The sequence below is a fragment of the Falco naumanni genome, chromosome 10, assembly GCF_017639655.2.
Source record: "Falco naumanni isolate bFalNau1 chromosome 10, bFalNau1.pat, whole genome shotgun sequence".
Lineage (NCBI taxonomy): Eukaryota > Metazoa > Chordata > Aves > Falconiformes > Falconidae > Falco > Falco naumanni.
Genome location: NC_054063.1, coordinates 36,489,147 through 36,505,564, shown reverse-complemented (window position 1 = coordinate 36,505,564; position 16,418 = coordinate 36,489,147). Strand labels below are relative to the sequence as shown.

The following is a 16,418-nucleotide window of genomic DNA, read 5'->3' as shown; positions in this document are numbered from 1 at the left end:
TCTGAGGGACCCGTCCCACATCACTGTAAAGCCAATCTCAACGATCTTCAAAAGGTCACGGTGATAAGGAGAGGTCCCTCCTGACAGAAAGAACGTCAATACCACTTCTCCCTTCAGGGAGGGTCAGCCTCCTCTGAGCTTTTTTTCCCTTCTCCCTGTCACCCTGTCATTCCTGAACAGGAGACACAAATGTGCAGTGCCACCTCATTTCTGTTATTACTGCAGTAGCCGTACAAGAAAACGCTGAAGCTGCGGCTCCTGCAGAACCCATCTCCAGGCTTCTTGCCTCCCTCTGAGTACCACCCCAGCAGAGCAGCACCCCCCTGCACCACGGGCACGGAACAGTCAGGAATTCTTTTAGCTGCAGTTTCTACCCAGTCACAAAGGCAGCCGGGTCCGAAATCCCCTAATGAACTTCCAGTGCAACCAACAATGGCAGCCGAGGGCTGGGGAAAGACCCATTCCTGAAGATCTTTGCTAGAAGGACTAACTGCCAGAACAGCCCCATCCCTCGCCCCCAGGAGAGCAGACAGACCAGCTATTTGCATATGTATGCTCCATAACACAGAAGGAATAATGACGAGACTGCCAGCTTCTTTAAGTAGTTTTATAAAAGTATTTGACTTACTGAGATACTGTTACAGTTACCTGAGTATCTGAAATTACAATGCAAGGAAATTTCAACAATGAATTTCAGTACAGTATTTTACAATCCAGTGCTGCTGATCCCAGTTTATATACGAGTTCACTAGAGCACATATACACAAACAGGGATTCTTGAAGAAAATTAATAGACACCGCAAAAAGGGGGCTGGAGATACCAATATAGCGTTGAGATTACAAATCCAGTGCAGCATGTAATAAAAATGGAAACAAAAAAAATTAAACAAGCTATTTTTTGTGATATTTTTCTCAGAATAATTTAAAAAAGCTTTTTTTAAAAAACACATGCAACTGGATTTAAAAAAAAAAACACCCAACTTCCATACTAGATCAGATGAAGACATGACTCATTTACTGTGTATTTCATTAGTATATTAACATTTCCTGAGCTACCCAGAACAGTAAGGCTTTGTTAATTCTTAGATCAGTGGCTCATGTCATTCTCATAAGGGAAAATGGTAAGTGAATATTATTTTAATACTTGAAAATTAGTATCAATGGACAGCTGCATATAGATATACATTTGCCACTACAATGAATTTATGCAGCTCAGGTTGCTAAAATCAGTTGAAGTAGTGGGAGACCAATTCATTAATCTCTGCTGCAAGTCTTGCTTACGTAAGTCCAATTCATAACAACATATTATCTGCGATAGTGGATGCTGTGGGCTCATCCACACTCTCACCAGATCCCCACAAAGAACAGAAAAGTGTACCAGTGGCTTATATTGATTCCTTTTTTATTTCTACACAACACGCTGTAAAAAGTTAACAGATCAGTTAGCATTCAGAATGCTGAGGAAGTAAAATGCCTAAGTAATCTTAACCTCTGACTTCAGCAATATTGCCAATTTAACACAGTAAAGTTGCTTCAATTTTTTCATGTTTTGGCCAAATCCAATCTTTCACTGATTATTCCCTACACACACACACACAATGAATTCTTTATTTGCAGTATTTTAAAACTGTATCTTGGGATATCCAGCCCCCTTTTCCCAATTCTAATACAGCAGAAAAGACATACAAACATGCCATTTAAATTAAAGAAAGAAAAATGGAATAAGTGGAATCCCGGACTGCAAAAATATATACAAGCATTTACCTTTTTCCTGAACTAAACATTTCAACCATAAAAATATTAAACAGCCATACCCTATAGAACTAGGGCTAAGGCTATTTCAATTATAACTATTTTTTTATTTTAAAAATATAGGGCTGAAAGCCTTTTGGGTGATATTTATACATTAACAATAGTTCTAGGTTCCCTACATGAATCATAAAGCATTATGCAGAACACAGACTATTTTTCATAGCTTAATCTTGCATTATCTTGCTTAATTTAATCCCTCTTGTAAATATGTTAGATAACTACATTTCATTGTAAGAATTAATATAAACAGAAAATATTTATAAGGCTTTTTTTCTCCTCATGAGCTGTATACTGTAATCTATCCATCAAATGTTTTGAAGTTGGCAGGTTTTTCTCCTAGTAAAACCATGAAGTCAGGTTAGTTCTCACCATCAATGAAGCTGTAAGAGGGTCATTTCTGTGTTGTCAGAAACTCTTTTGCACACCTTTCTTACAATATGAGTGACGAAAGAGCTCTTCACGCTGAAGCCTAATGATTCTGCCTTCCAATAAGCATTTACCACTTTGTATGCCCTGAAAAAACTCTCGTTCAAGTCAGTTAAAAACTTCAATGTCTTGGTTCTTAGGCCTGAAAAAAGTTATTCCCTCTTGGAGCTTAGCCAGAAGGGACGGCGGGAGAGAATTCTTCTCAAGACTGGAAGTTAGTTTTACAGTCTCCCACTGTCCTGTTTCAGCTCTGATACCCAGAAGCCTCTTAAAAACAGCTCCTGTCCCAACACTGTGAGCTGTGTTATGCTTTAATATGTGCTACATGCCATTTCAAGCGCCCTGTCTCTTACCATGGCTAACAGCTCACCTGCTGCAGGCTACTTCACGCCCCTCAGATAGGGAAAGGGCTGACCATACCCAAAAAGTGCATTCAGTCTAAAGGAGCATCAAATGCAAAATGTTATTGTAAACCAGAAGTGAACTGAATATTAACAGATTCTAAAAGGAATTAAAAGATGTAATTAATCCAGTAGGTACTCACTACAAAAGTTACTAGCTATAAGCAGCTTAGGGTGAATTGGCTTAGAAACCTCTGCAAAAAACTAGTTTCAGTCTTCATAGAACTATTTACTGATGCTCCAGCTTTTCAAAGATCTGCAATCCATGTCTGAACTGTATAATCCTCTTAAGCCTTAGCCAGTATCGCTTATCACTTCATCAGCAAAAATAGTAATTCATTTTCCGAATCCAGTTGTTTTGTACCTCTTCCTGAGAACCCAATAAAGTCTTCCGAGCAAACTGACTGCAACATGTAAGAATAACACTGAGAATAATGTCCGCAAACACTGTTGACAAGAAACATCAGTCTGCAAACAGGAACCTAAATGGAATCAGTGCAATCCCAGGTGGCCTTGTCTTTTGCAATACAAGTGAAGTACCACAGTGTTAATCTTGATTTAAAAGTTAAACATGTTACACAGAAAAAGATCAGAATTCTTCTGAGGGCACACAGAAACGTTTGAACAACTTTGGGCGGGTGTCTGTTTTGCTGAAATTAGCAGGATCGGGAAAAAACAAAGCAAAGCTATGCCCTGGATTTGTGCCACGGTTTGACATCCCCTTAAGCAGCAGCTTGAGTCCAGCTGGCATGGGAGCGACTCCCGGCGGGGGAAAAACAGTCTGGCCACACTCAAGTTAAAAAAAAAAAGCGCTTAAGCAATGAATTTGCTGGCGGTGCATGGAGGATGGTTAAAGGCTGTCTCTAGTCACACTGCTGTAAAGAGGCTTACGATGCTGCTGCAGCATTGCAGCTACCAATGAACTTCCCAGTGCATCAGTAGCAAAAAATGCTACTAAAAAGGAAAGACAAAACTATTGTTAAAAATCTGTCAGTCATTAAGGACACATTCTAATTAATGAATGGTAAAACAAAGCAGAGCCCAAAGCTGTATTAAACCTCTACTTAGGTCGTAATTCATTTGTAGCTGTATCTGATTGCTCATTTGATTTCTGAAAGTGCTCTGTAGAAATCCAGAGTTAATGTGGATAAAACCTCAGGGTAACATCCATTTACTTACACATTAGTATTGTTAAATTAATCCAAGTCAAGTCTACTTTACAATGAAGTGTGCAACAAGCAGAAGAAGTGAAGAACATACATCGTGTTGAGTTCACATTCTTCAAGGTGCAAATTTTAGCTACTCTTGCCCAAATCCTTCTGTTTCTTCAATTGCGAACAACAGCTTTTCCTTCAACTGCTCATAATTCTTATAGGGTGGAAGGTCTAAGCGATTGAAACTGAAAATAAAGAAAAAACTTAAGAACTGAAAAATAATTAAACCATCCTAAAAAATCCATTATGAATATGGGTAATTAAACGTTTTGCAGTATAGACAGATACCTGGATTTATACCCTCTAAAAAGCTGGCTACTGACATAAATATATATATTTGACAGCAAAAGTTAAGAGTTCAAGCACTTGAACAGTGATAATTTTGTACTTGGTAAGAAGTTTTACTAATTTTCCTATTTGGTTAACTAGAGTAGTTGTTCACATTTGAAATTTTAAATGCGTCTTTTTACTAACCACTAACACCCCTGAGGAACTGAAGCGACCTTTTCCCTAGGGAAGAGGGAGTGTGAGCCGGCTACTTCACTACCAAGACAGAGTGTTGCGGTAACAGACATTCAATCCCAGCCTCTTTAGGCAGTATTGGTTATTACTTCAGATTTTCAGTAATACACAAATCCATGGAATTTACCATGTAATGTACCCCACGCCACAGGAGTTTCTCTGAAGTTCAGCTATTATTCAACAACAAAGTTTATTGGCATAACTTAGTGTTTGCTTTCACAGTCTCAACCACTTAAGTATGTTACCCATTTACTAAAATCTCCAAGTAGATTGCTGTCAGCAAAACCAGAACAAGAGTAATATCACGATTTGTTACGTACTCACCAGGTATGACTTCTAGGTAACCAGTTTTCCTTTCCAACTTTTTCAATACAGAATTTTTGGGGTCCGTTGCTCCCTGTAACAAATTCAAACAAACAAGGCATAGGTCTCGCTACCTTTGTACCAGAAGGTAACACACTGCAAGGTAAGAACAAAAAGCTTAAGCAAAAGACAGGGTTACCCTTACTTGCACAACCCCCCCAGACATCTGTCTTTCACTATACAATGTCTAGATCAGAGTATGCATGTGGTGAAATGCTAAATCTGAAGTGATTTTGAAACTCAACACAACACGTGTAAATACTCCTTCCATGTCTTTTTCCATCGTAGCTGAAGCATATGCAGGACTTAGAAAACAGCATTCCATGTAAAATTAATGAAAAATGTCTGCAAACATAAAACTTGCTTCTTTTTTAAAAAAAAAAATCTAGTGCATTAGAGAGATTATTAATGCATACCCATGAGGTCAGCAAATCCTCCCACTGGTAATCTGCAGGTTCCAGTAACAAACTGCAGGAGTCTCATTCTCTTCTCATTATCTATTTCTTTCACAAACTGAAAAACAGTAATTGAATAAACATTTAGGTACAGATTTGACGGTCAGATTTTCACATCATCCATACATTAACAAATTACCTGACTATTAGGAATAGTTGGATTGGCAACAATTTATATTTACACACTACAGATCTGTTCAGTAATTCTGATGATTGTTTACTGAGTGGGCTGTGCTCTGCAGCTTCAGACCCTGGCCTGGCTGACAGTCCCTGGGGGCAGCCCTGAAGGGCCAGGGGCTCCAGGAAGGCTGGATGTCCTGCAGGAAGGAAATCTTAAAGCACAGGAGCAGGCCATCCCCACATGCTGAAATGAGCTGGCAAGGAATAAGACTGGCCTGGCTGAACAGAGAGCTTTGGCTGGAATTCAGGGGGAAAAAAAGAATTTACCACCTTTGGAAGAAGGGGCAGGCAACTCAGGAGACTACAAGGGAAGCGGCGCAGCCAGGTGGGCAGCCGGCTGAACGTGAGCCAGCAGCGTGCCCAGGTGGCCAAGGTGGCCAGCAGCATCCTGGCTTGTATCTGAAAGTGTGGCCAGCTGGTGCAGCCGCGTCTGGAACCCTGTGTGCAGGATTGGGCCCCTCGCTGCAGGGGGAACGCTGAGGGGCTGGAGCATGTTCAGAGCTGGGCAGGGGGCTGGGGAAGGGTCTGAGGCACAAGGCTGGTGGGGGGCAGCTGGGGGGGCTCAGGGGGGACCTTGTTGCTCCCCACAGGTGCCTGGCAGGGGCTGTGGGCAGGGGGGTCGGTCTCTGCTCCCAGGTAACAGGCGACAGGACAAGAGGAAACAGCCTCAAGCTGCACCAGGGAGGTTCAGATCGGGTATTAGAAAATATTCTCTAAAAAGGTGGCCAAGCACTGGAATGGGCTGCCCAGGGAGGTGGTGGAGTCCCCATCCTTGGAAGTGTTTAAAAAATGTGTAGCTGTGGTGCTCAGAGGCAGGGTTTAGTGATGGACTTGGCAGTGCTGGGTTAACGGTTCGACTTGATGATCTTAAAAGGTCTTTTCCAACCTAAATGATTCTGTGATTCTGTCAGTCTGAGACTAAAACAAAGGCTACAAACCTGCCAGAACCACACTATTTGTCTGCTGGTCCTAGTATAGTGCCGGTAGATGGCATGTCTCTGCCAGTCATTCAAATCAATTTCTTGCATTCCACACAGAAGCACCTTTAGGGGAGAAAAAGGGAAATAAACATGTGAGTACAAGCTGCAGCTTTCCTTCTATGACTTCCCACACAGCAAAACAGAACATCAACTGCACCCATACTCAGAAGCATCTGCAATGACAGTATACTTGGTTTTAATTTTAAACTTTATCCAAAACTTCTACAACAAAGAATGACGACTGCTCATGAAGTGGATTTGGAGAGGCCACAAAACAGAAAGCTCCTCTGTCATGAAAAATGGAATAATTGCTTGCATTTAGACATTCAAGCCAGGAACAATTTATCATTGCCCAGGCATAAATTCTCCACTAGGAACAGGAATTTTGGTTTTATGTTTTTACAAGTTGAAGAGATACTTCAGAAAGTGTAATTTTCAGATCAAAGCTATCTAGAACCTGGTCCGATCAATATGCAATCCCCCACTGCATATCTGGTTTTACCTCCCTTTCTGTCACCTATTCATTGAACACAGGCAAATCAAATCACTAAGGATTACAAAAGCCATTCAATCAGAAATTTCTACCAGTAGAATCTTAACCTTTAGAAACATGTAAATAGCCTGTGCAGAGGAAAGTGAAGGGAAGCACACTAATCAAATGCTACTCTATAGAAGTTTCCCTCCTAATGCCCTATAAAACGGTGATGTCAGCCTTAGTTCTGCTCTTCAGACAATGACTGGAGTTTCAGTATTTTACGTGTAACTACTTGGATCTAGCAATAGCCAAACAATCCTTTACCTCTAGTTCCTTAGCATCAAAATACTGCAAATACTGTTGTGGCAGAATTTCATTGAAGCCTTCAAAGAAAGCCTGTGTCTGCTCCTCAACACCTCGGGAAAGTCGCCATTCTGCTACTAGCCTGTGAAAGAAGACACAGAAAGATAATTTAAATGGCTTATGGTAACCTAAGTCCACATCTTTGTTAGCCTATTTTGAGATGAACTGTAAGCTAAGTTAAAAAAATATGGAAAGTCTGGAAAGTTCTGGGGACAGAGCATTGTATAATTTTATTAGTAGCCCTTACTCTGTGCAAACAATTTTGTTTTTTCTTAAAGTCAAACCCCTATGTTTCCAACCATTCTGCTATGGAAAGTAGTTTAGACTCAAAGAGGAGGGAGGAGGCAGCATCTATTCACTGATTACATTAATGAGAGCACAGCAGTCCCTAGGTATTTGGAGAAGGAAAAAAAATGCAGAGCTGTATTTGTCTAATATTCTCCCCAGAAATCTCAGTCATTACCCAGGAAAAGGTAAAAACTAGGTCAAATTGTACTGGTGAAGATAAGTAGGACTGCTAGCTTACCAAGAAATGACTATGTCCATTTGGAAAGTTCCATATTTGTTTCTGTTAATCATGAAACTTTGCTCTGTGGCAGAAACTCCACTCTCCATTAATAAAAGGGTGAAAAGCAGGCAGGAGACCCGAAGAACCTGAACCCAGGGAGAAGCAGATATTATGCTGAATTCAAGCCTAACCTGTCAGGAGAACTGGAGTCTAAAGGAGAGATGGCTACTTTCTGATTTCAATCCTAGAAACTTTGGGGACTTAAAGCAGGACTCAGAGTAAAACGAAAGAGTATGAGTGAAACTGGAATCCGAACTCTCCCTGGGTTCCTAGAAACTGGAAGAGAATGGTTTTCTGCAGATCTTCCCTATTTTCAACCTCAATATTAATACTTTGCAGAACTGCAAAATGTCAGCGTGTTTGTTCTGCAAATACCACCCTTCCTGTGAAATTTCTTCAGATTAATTACACGATGCAAACAAAATCCACTCCCTTCTCCCTCACCCCTTCCCGTGAAAGAAACCTTCACACAACACATTGTAGGAAAGGGAGGAAACTTCTGTGATTCAGTTTATTTTGTGTGTGCAGTGTATGACTTTTTTTTGTTTTTGCAAGCACATCCTCCAAGCTTCTAGGTTGAAGTTCACACCTTAAAGCAGAGCTTACGTACTGCTGCACATTGAGGAAAAAGGGAGTATTTCAAAGCAAAGCAGGTCACTGTTCATTTTTATTCTTTAATCACTCTTAGGCTCCCTCCCTCTTAACCTATTGCTTTAAAACATTCTGGTTCTGCAAACATAATCCTCCATTTATGACAACACAACTTACGACATCATTGACAACGCTGTCCCGTTACAAATGCCAAGACCTCATTATACTGTAAGACCAGTTCAGATAAAACCAGTAGTGAACCCAAGTATCTTTAAAAAAATAATCATTACCACAAAAGCATCCAAAAACATTAAGTTTAAAAAAGCCCCCAAACATAAATGGCTGAGCAGAGTATCAGCAGACTATGAAGCAATATAATTCCAATAATAAACATATGCAAAAATTTCGTGAAATACCTGACAATCACATTTGTCGTCATGATGTTCTGCTTAACTTGTATTTATCTCTAGGAAAACGTGGACCTTCTGCTAACTGCAGACTTTGGAAAAAGTGGATTCTAAAAACCCATTTCTATCAATATTCTTCTTTCAAATACGATATCAAAACAATTGCTACTTGTTGCCAACATCGGCAATTACTCAGAAACAGAATTTCAACAATACTTCAGGCTATAGTTTGACAACCTTTTCTTGCTAGAACTAAAGAAAGAAAATGGAGATAAGAGTATTTTAAAATCTTCATTTATTCTTACCTAATGTATTCTTCTTTATTTTCTTCTGTGACCAGAATGTTGCTACCATTTGGCTTCAAATCATGGCTTTTGATTTCACCTAGAATTTCTTTATCAACTGAGAAAAACATTTCCAAGCCACATTCTTCAATATCATTCTCTCTGTAAGAAAAAAATACCATTTTAAATAAGTGTGTCAAGACTTTATACTCTGTAGAGGAGATGAGTATGAAGAACCTTAAGAAGAAAGGTTTGGAACTAAATAATCAAGATAAAGCAACGTTCTTTACACAGTAATTACGGTTTTGCAAGATGTACTGACTCATTTTACAAATGTGCATACATTAATTGTCTTCCTGATCAGAGATTTTTGATCAGTAGTACCCTTAAATTTACCAATGACAAGGCTGACAAACCACCTGTGACCTGTGGAATGTCTATGGAATACAAAAACTATTCAGGTAATGACATTTTTGCATATTTCATTGCCTGATTGCTTCTTCTAACAGGTAACGTAAGGACTGTGTGAAAATGTAGCTGTCACTTTGTCAGACAATAGCAGGTAGGCAACTAAGAAAGAAGTTGCATGTTTAATGAATTATCTTCAACTCCACTATATCTATGGGACTATCTTGTGAGCACACAGTAAAACGTCCCAAGCTCCTGACTTATCAGGGTACAAATACTCCTGCTGAAGTGAAGTCGTCTTGGCAATTCCAGGACAGGTGCGATCTGTGGCCAAGCAGCATTGCTCAGGTCAACTCCAGCCTCGGGACAGGTGTCAGCAGGCAGGAGCCACCCCAGCAGCCCAGCACTGACACCCAGGAACCTCTGAGCTCCCTTTTAGACCATTATAAATCACACGTGCACCAAAAGCACCACACACAGAATAAACGTACCGCACCTGGGCAGCACTGAAAGCCCTTGGAATTACGGGATGTTACAAAGCAAACCGATTGCTCTGCAATGTGAGAAGTAGCCAGCTTACATGCACAGACACGCAAAGATGCAACTATGTCTACAGATAAGGGCTTAAAATAACACCCTGCCACTCTAGACTTTCCACAAAACATTATGGGATTGATGCTGTTCACAAGGTAAACACTGCTGTGGGCGCAACTTGCTACAATTCAGTCAGAATTGTAACACCTTCCCCCACGGTGTAATGCGAGTTTTCTCTCTGTAACTCCTATTTGCTTTGTCTCTGAAAGCCACAAGTCTCCACAAGCCACAAGATGACAAAAAAGGGCCCTTCTTTTAAAAACTGCATGTACATTTTCTGACTACAAAACAGATAACAGGATTCCTTACCTACAGAAATCAGGACTGAAAAGCTTTGAGACCTTTTCTTCCCTTTCAGGTCCCAGTTTCATGGCATCTTTAATCAAATAGCAACTTTTTAAGTTTTCCTAACGGAATTTTAATTTGCTACACCTTTTAGCAGCATATACATTGGTTACAGAACATACTACTGTTCAAAAACCAAATCAAAATTCTTGTCTCAAGTTTGTAACCAGCTCATACAGCCGCTTTCCCCGCTCCCTGGTATTCAAGGTAGTGCTTCCAAGATTCACTGCTACAGGAATCTTTTGTCTTTTATATTTATTTCTGCATTTAAAAAACCAATCTACCCACACACCTTTTATGAATTTCTCAAAGCATTCTTAAAACTATTCTGGTTTTGTAAGACTCTTATGTACAATCTCCCTAGCCACAAAGAAATTTTTTTTGCTAAATTGTTTTTACTATAGCAGAAGCAAAAAATGTTTTAACTGAATTTGTCTTTTCCTTCTGTTTTTTTTTAACTGTTGGAAAAGGAAAATCTGTGTACATCAACCATGCACTACAACGTTCTGGAGTCCTGCTATTAAGTACAGAATTACAGTGCTTTAGATCTAAGGGGTGGCTTTGAAAATATTTTCAGCTCATAATTCCAAATAGTTATGGTCCACAAACTCCAGATCGTTTTTACTTGTTGCTCTCTGGAGAGGAATCTGCAAAGGAGTGGAGAAGGAGGACTCAAAAAGTATGAATGTAGAATAGACAGATGACTGACAATGCATACATGGAAGGCTATACATAGGAATGGTCCTGAATCATTCAGCTGGGAGCGAAAGGAGCGTAAAAACAAGGACAGCTAGAAAAATGCATGAGCATTAACATCTTTAAACCATTAAATCTTCAATATTAACCTTTAAGTCAAATTTCAGGTATGGCTAACAGAAAAATTATGTGGTAGTAAATAACAAACTACATTTGTTAACTTCATGTTATCGTAGCACTAAACTTTTTGGTTTCTAACTAAATCAGGTACTAGATAAACATTGAGAGGATTTTTGATGATTTCTTCTAACCAGTTATCTGAGAAGTGTCAGTGGAATTTACTCAAGCCATTTATTTGTAAGTGTTCAAGACTGCCACATCTGTATAACGTCTAGCTAGATTTATCAACAAACAGCAAAACTGCAACGCAAGATGCTGTGCAGAATATTCAATGAACCAGAAAGGCTTCTGCATTATCAAATTATTAGTTGTGTACCTAAAATTACAGTATAAATTCCAGTACTGCTCTGAAATTAATAGATTATACTTTCCAGTGGGGTTTTTAGTAATTTACACCTACTTCCTGGCATAAGTGAAAATTAAAAACATTTTATTGCTATTGCAAGAACAAAATCAAGTCAAACTCACTTTACCCAGATGAGAGAGTTGTAAAACTCTGGGTCAACAGATTCTAAATCCTTGAGTCCTACTGGCTTGTTTAGGATACGTTTATAGAACGGCAGAGAGAAACCAGTGTCAATGAATTTCCCATGGAACAAAGCCTGAAGAACATGAAAACAGACAAAATAATGCAAAGGATGATTGAATACTTAATATGACAACATTCTGTACTCTGTACCAATGGAATTTGCCAGCCAAGGAATTAAAACAACCTAGAATATCATGATTGCTAATATGCTGAATTAACTTATACCAACAGTAGTTACATCCAAACACCTGATAGTAGTTTCAGTTGAAAAATGAATTAATGATCCATCTGATGGTATAATATTTATTTATAGGAAAATTACATCAGAGAACCTCTTTCTACTTTTGAACTTACCATGGCAATGAATCTTCCAATAAATCGGAAGTATTTCAGATGGTCTGGATTAATATAAGAGGCTGGGTTTATCTGTAAGCAGTAGTTATCTTTTCCTGCATATTCAAACAGGCAATACATTGGGTTCAAAACTTCATGTGACAATAGAAAGAACCACTCCCTGAAATCACACAAACAACAAAAACACATTTCAAAATAAATCAACTTAAAAATTACTTCAGTTAACTCATGCTGACTTAGGAACTTGCTGGCACATAGGTAGTCATTCTGACTTCTTTACCAGAAAGTATGCTAAACCAAACCCGAACCAAACTGAAACTAACACAAATTACAAGTTAATATGCGAAGTTACAACATTATGCTGTCAGTAGTTTGGACAAAACCCTCCCTTACCTAAATGTGCAGATTAAAAGTCTACCACTGTTTTTAAGCTTTAGGGTTTTAGGGAATGCTGATGAATATATGCACTTCTTGGTTACATTCCAGTAAAGACCTCTGACTCCAAAGTAGATGTCTATTCAAATAAACCTCTACTTTGATATTAACAGTTGTGCCAAACGCTTACTGTAGTTCACTAAACTGCATCTCTTCAATCACTTCAATTCCTAATGCAAACTGTAAATAATTTTATACAGTTCTAAGACATGCATACATCCCTAAGGAACTGTCTTCCTCAGATATTCCAAGGAAAGATAAAGAATAAACTTCACTAATATTTTGAAAACACTGCAGTTTAAGTATCTAGTTTGGGATATTCTCCACACCAACAACTTGCAGAAAAAGCTACTATTTGCCATTTCAGTTTAGTTTACCTTGCAACACCTCCATAATCTAAGCCTTCTTCACCAGGGAAAATAACCCATAAACGTCTCCGTAGATCCTGAGGGCTGAAGCTCATTATCTTAGTAAAAGAAAAACAATCAATTCTTTTTAAGAAAACAGTTATAAGCACTGGCTAGGCTATCACTATTAGTCAGCGAGCGATACAGTGTTTAATAATTCAGACCATAAAATTAACTGTCCTGCTTATGGAACGTTCATGGAATTTGACGCGTTAGTGCAAACCTATTTCCATAGCTTAAGTAGTAAAACATGTAAAAGAAAAGGAAATAATAATTATGACATTAAAGACGAGATGCTTAGGCCAGCAGCCTGCCTGTAAGTATATGGCAGAAATCCAGCCAATAAAGGGCCCAAAGTGAGCAAATTCGGTATTTCTTGAACACCACGCTAATGGTACCCCAGTTACAAATAATGAAGAGACATGATCAAGAACTCAAAGAAATTAGTTAGAAACAAAACAATAATAAACATACATCATATATTTCTTTATTTTATAGCTTCATCTCCTAAAGAGATAAAAATCAAAGTGCTTTGGTCGGTTGGTTTTTAAAAGTTAGAAAGAATCACAGATGCTAAGGAACTTTGCTAATGGTGGGTTTAATACAATGACCAAATTTGTAATTACGCTGATTTGGTCAATTGTCAGAGGTTTACATAAGAAATTTCACACAACACTTTTGCATGCCCAAGATACCTTAAGTTTTTTTTTGCAGTGAAAGGCACAGAATTTGGGTGAAGATTTGCATTTTAAAACCTTGTTAGATGTCTGTGGTAATCACCACACAAAACTTTATAACCCCAACAGAGCTATCTGCAGACGATGAACGGCTAACAAGTACAAACAAAATGAACTCAGGTCTCTGTGATTATGTCTTCTAAATTATTGACAAGGCACTTCATTTTCCTACGGAAATCTACGTTTGCTGATGGTTACATAACTACATATTTAACTCAAATTTTCATGCCCAGTACTAACATGTTTTAATACAATACCTGTTGAAATGAATCCTCAAATAACGTTTTTCTGCTCACTGTAATCTTTATGTGCTGTGGCATTGCCAGTTGCTGAAATGAAATTTTTCAGAGGTGAAATGTACAATCACTTAAAGTATCTAATACTGACTTTGGATGGTTATCTGTTGTATACATTGTTTTGAGAGGTACAGCTGAATTTCACTAATCCATATAAAACAAACCCAGTAATCAAGATACTTGAATTGTCGTTTTCTCAAAGACCAAATTACTTCCAACACTGATATCTGCAGTGAGGTACACATGCCTCCAGATCCTGCTCAGAACAGGTTCAAATACAGTACACGCTAACAAGATACCAGAAAACTTTAAGATTAATAACATTTGAACTCAGCAAGGTTTTCTACTCCAGAACTTAGTTTAAAAAAAAAAAAAAAAAACAACAACAGGAAATTTAGGTTATTCTGCACAAATTTCAAAGTGAAAAATTAGGCTAGCCTCTCTGCACGTTTTCAAAGGATTATTCATTGACTCTTGAAAACTGGAACATTTAAACTTAAAACTTTTTCCTAAACACCAAGTTACTTAATCTTTTGACACACGTAGTGTTTAGAGGACCAAGAGTGACACACCGAAATTTGATATTAAGTTAGTGCACACCAATGTGCAACACTATATTCTTCAATGTTCAGACAGACACACTCTGTGTCAAATGCCCTGCATTTTCTTCCAGAAGTATGTATTTGTGCAGGAATTAGAACTTCTATTACCTATAAAAATACTATGCCTCCATATATTCCCTTATTAACAGCAGAAAGAAAACACTGTTCTGAAACCCACACTTAAAAAATGGAGCTAAACTGATGTTTTCCTTTATTCTAAAAAGTTTTAAAGCCATAGCTTACCTGGCTTTAAAGCATACGTGGATTTATACAAGTCCTGTTTTTATCCCTTCTAATTTAACTCGCCTTTAGTAAAGTGGTTTTATTACCTTTACTTGCAAGCCACTGAAGAGTTCATTTAAAGCACATAAGCAAAACTCAAAAATACAAACAAATACTGCCAAGGAATTAATCCGTACCTGACACCAGAATCTGAAATAATGGACCTTTGCCTTGAAATCACGCACATAAGCTATCTGGGGTCCATTGTCTCTGGAACCAAAAGGAGAAAAAAAAAAATGAATTTCAAAAGCGTTTTTGTAATTTAAGTAAAAGCCTGTAAATGTATCAGTCATACAGCTGTTTGGTTTAGTTGGCTATCTAGTTGGAAGACCGTTATTCACATTTTTCCATTTTGGGGTGCCATTTTCAAACAAAAAAAATAATCTTCCTTTGTAAATTGTGGACTGCATACATGGTACTTTTTAAATGGTATTGATTAACAACTGCAAAAAAACATTCCACCAATAAGGATGGAATGACATTCAGGTAATTTAAGCTGGGAGTTAAATTCTTGTTTTAACTCCAATCTGGTTCCTAAAAATCAAAGAAAGAAAGGGTTGCGTGTACTTTTCAAAAGAAAGAATAGTAACTGGACAGAGGGGATTTGGTCATCAACAGTGCTGATGAAGCTCCTCTACTACTCTCAAATCTTATATACTACTTGGCAAGAAGGATTCTAGAAGTGTTCAAAACACCACCTTCTTCAGGGACAGTTATCAGCGCACGAGAAAACCCCAGGAAGTTAAGAAGGATTACTACATGTAAAGCTTTCTGCATAAAAAAACATACAAAGAAGAAAAAAAATTCAAAACCAATGCATACTAAACTTCACTTTTGAAAAACTAGTATAATGTTAAAAACACTTACAGAGCAGACTTGCCCGTGCGGGGATCTATATATGTAGTGGTTCTTCTATTGTGATCCACAAAATATGGAATACCATCCACAGTAAACCGCATTTCCCAGCCCTCTGGTAAGGGTTTCTCATTTAATTGACTACGGAAACAAGAGAACATATGGTAACTGACCAGCCTAAGGTATTAAGTCAACTGAACAATACCTGAGACAGTAAAAATGTTGGCAGATCTAGAAAACCTACAGATTGACAAAATTTCCATTCAGTATTTATTCTGCCTTTTATTCCTCTAAATTTTCATGTCAGCTCTCAATTAGCAGAAATGACTGTTTTAAATAAATATTAGCTCATTTGGTTGCACTACCTGGAATAACAGCAAACAGAAACATAAGGGAAAAACGTAAGCAAGGTTTATGGATGTTTCCCCCACTTGAACAACAGAATTTTATCCTCTAACTATTGGGTTTTTACTCTAAACACAACAGTTTTAATAAGTAGCTTTTGGTACCTCATGTATCATCACTGCAGCCAAAAAAAGAGCTCCAGAATCACAAAAATAAAAGAAAATGCAAATACCGATCTTATATAATTTTTCAACAACTCCCAACTCAATTTTAGTATAAACAAAAAAGATCTCAATGTATCTGGAAGGCCTG

The 16,418-nt window shown here is 38.2% G+C and overlaps 1 protein-coding gene across 3 annotated transcripts in view; it reads right to left on the bottom strand.

Moving 5' to 3' along the window:
* Positions 1-593: 593 nt before the first annotated feature.
* ITCH (itchy E3 ubiquitin protein ligase) overlaps positions 594-16,418 on the bottom strand; it is a 58,914-nt gene continuing 43,089 nt past the window's right edge. For all 3 annotated transcript variants that reach the window (XM_040608401.1, XM_040608404.1, XM_040608405.1), the window contains exons 13-24: positions 15,774-15,902; positions 15,044-15,116; positions 13,984-14,055; positions 12,960-13,048; positions 12,148-12,307; positions 11,733-11,866; positions 9,063-9,203; positions 7,153-7,273; positions 6,312-6,416; positions 5,155-5,251; positions 4,700-4,772; positions 594-4,038 (exon numbers count right to left, since the gene is read on the bottom strand). In XM_040608401.1, coding sequence (XP_040464335.1) covers positions 3,939-4,038; positions 4,700-4,772; positions 5,155-5,251; positions 6,312-6,416; positions 7,153-7,273; positions 9,063-9,203; positions 11,733-11,866; positions 12,148-12,307; positions 12,960-13,048; positions 13,984-14,055; positions 15,044-15,116; positions 15,774-15,902 — 1,294 coding nt within the window. In that variant the 3' untranslated portion in view covers positions 594-3,938. The remainder of the gene's footprint in view (positions 4,039-4,699; positions 4,773-5,154; positions 5,252-6,311; positions 6,417-7,152; positions 7,274-9,062; positions 9,204-11,732; positions 11,867-12,147; positions 12,308-12,959; positions 13,049-13,983; positions 14,056-15,043; positions 15,117-15,773; positions 15,903-16,418) is intronic.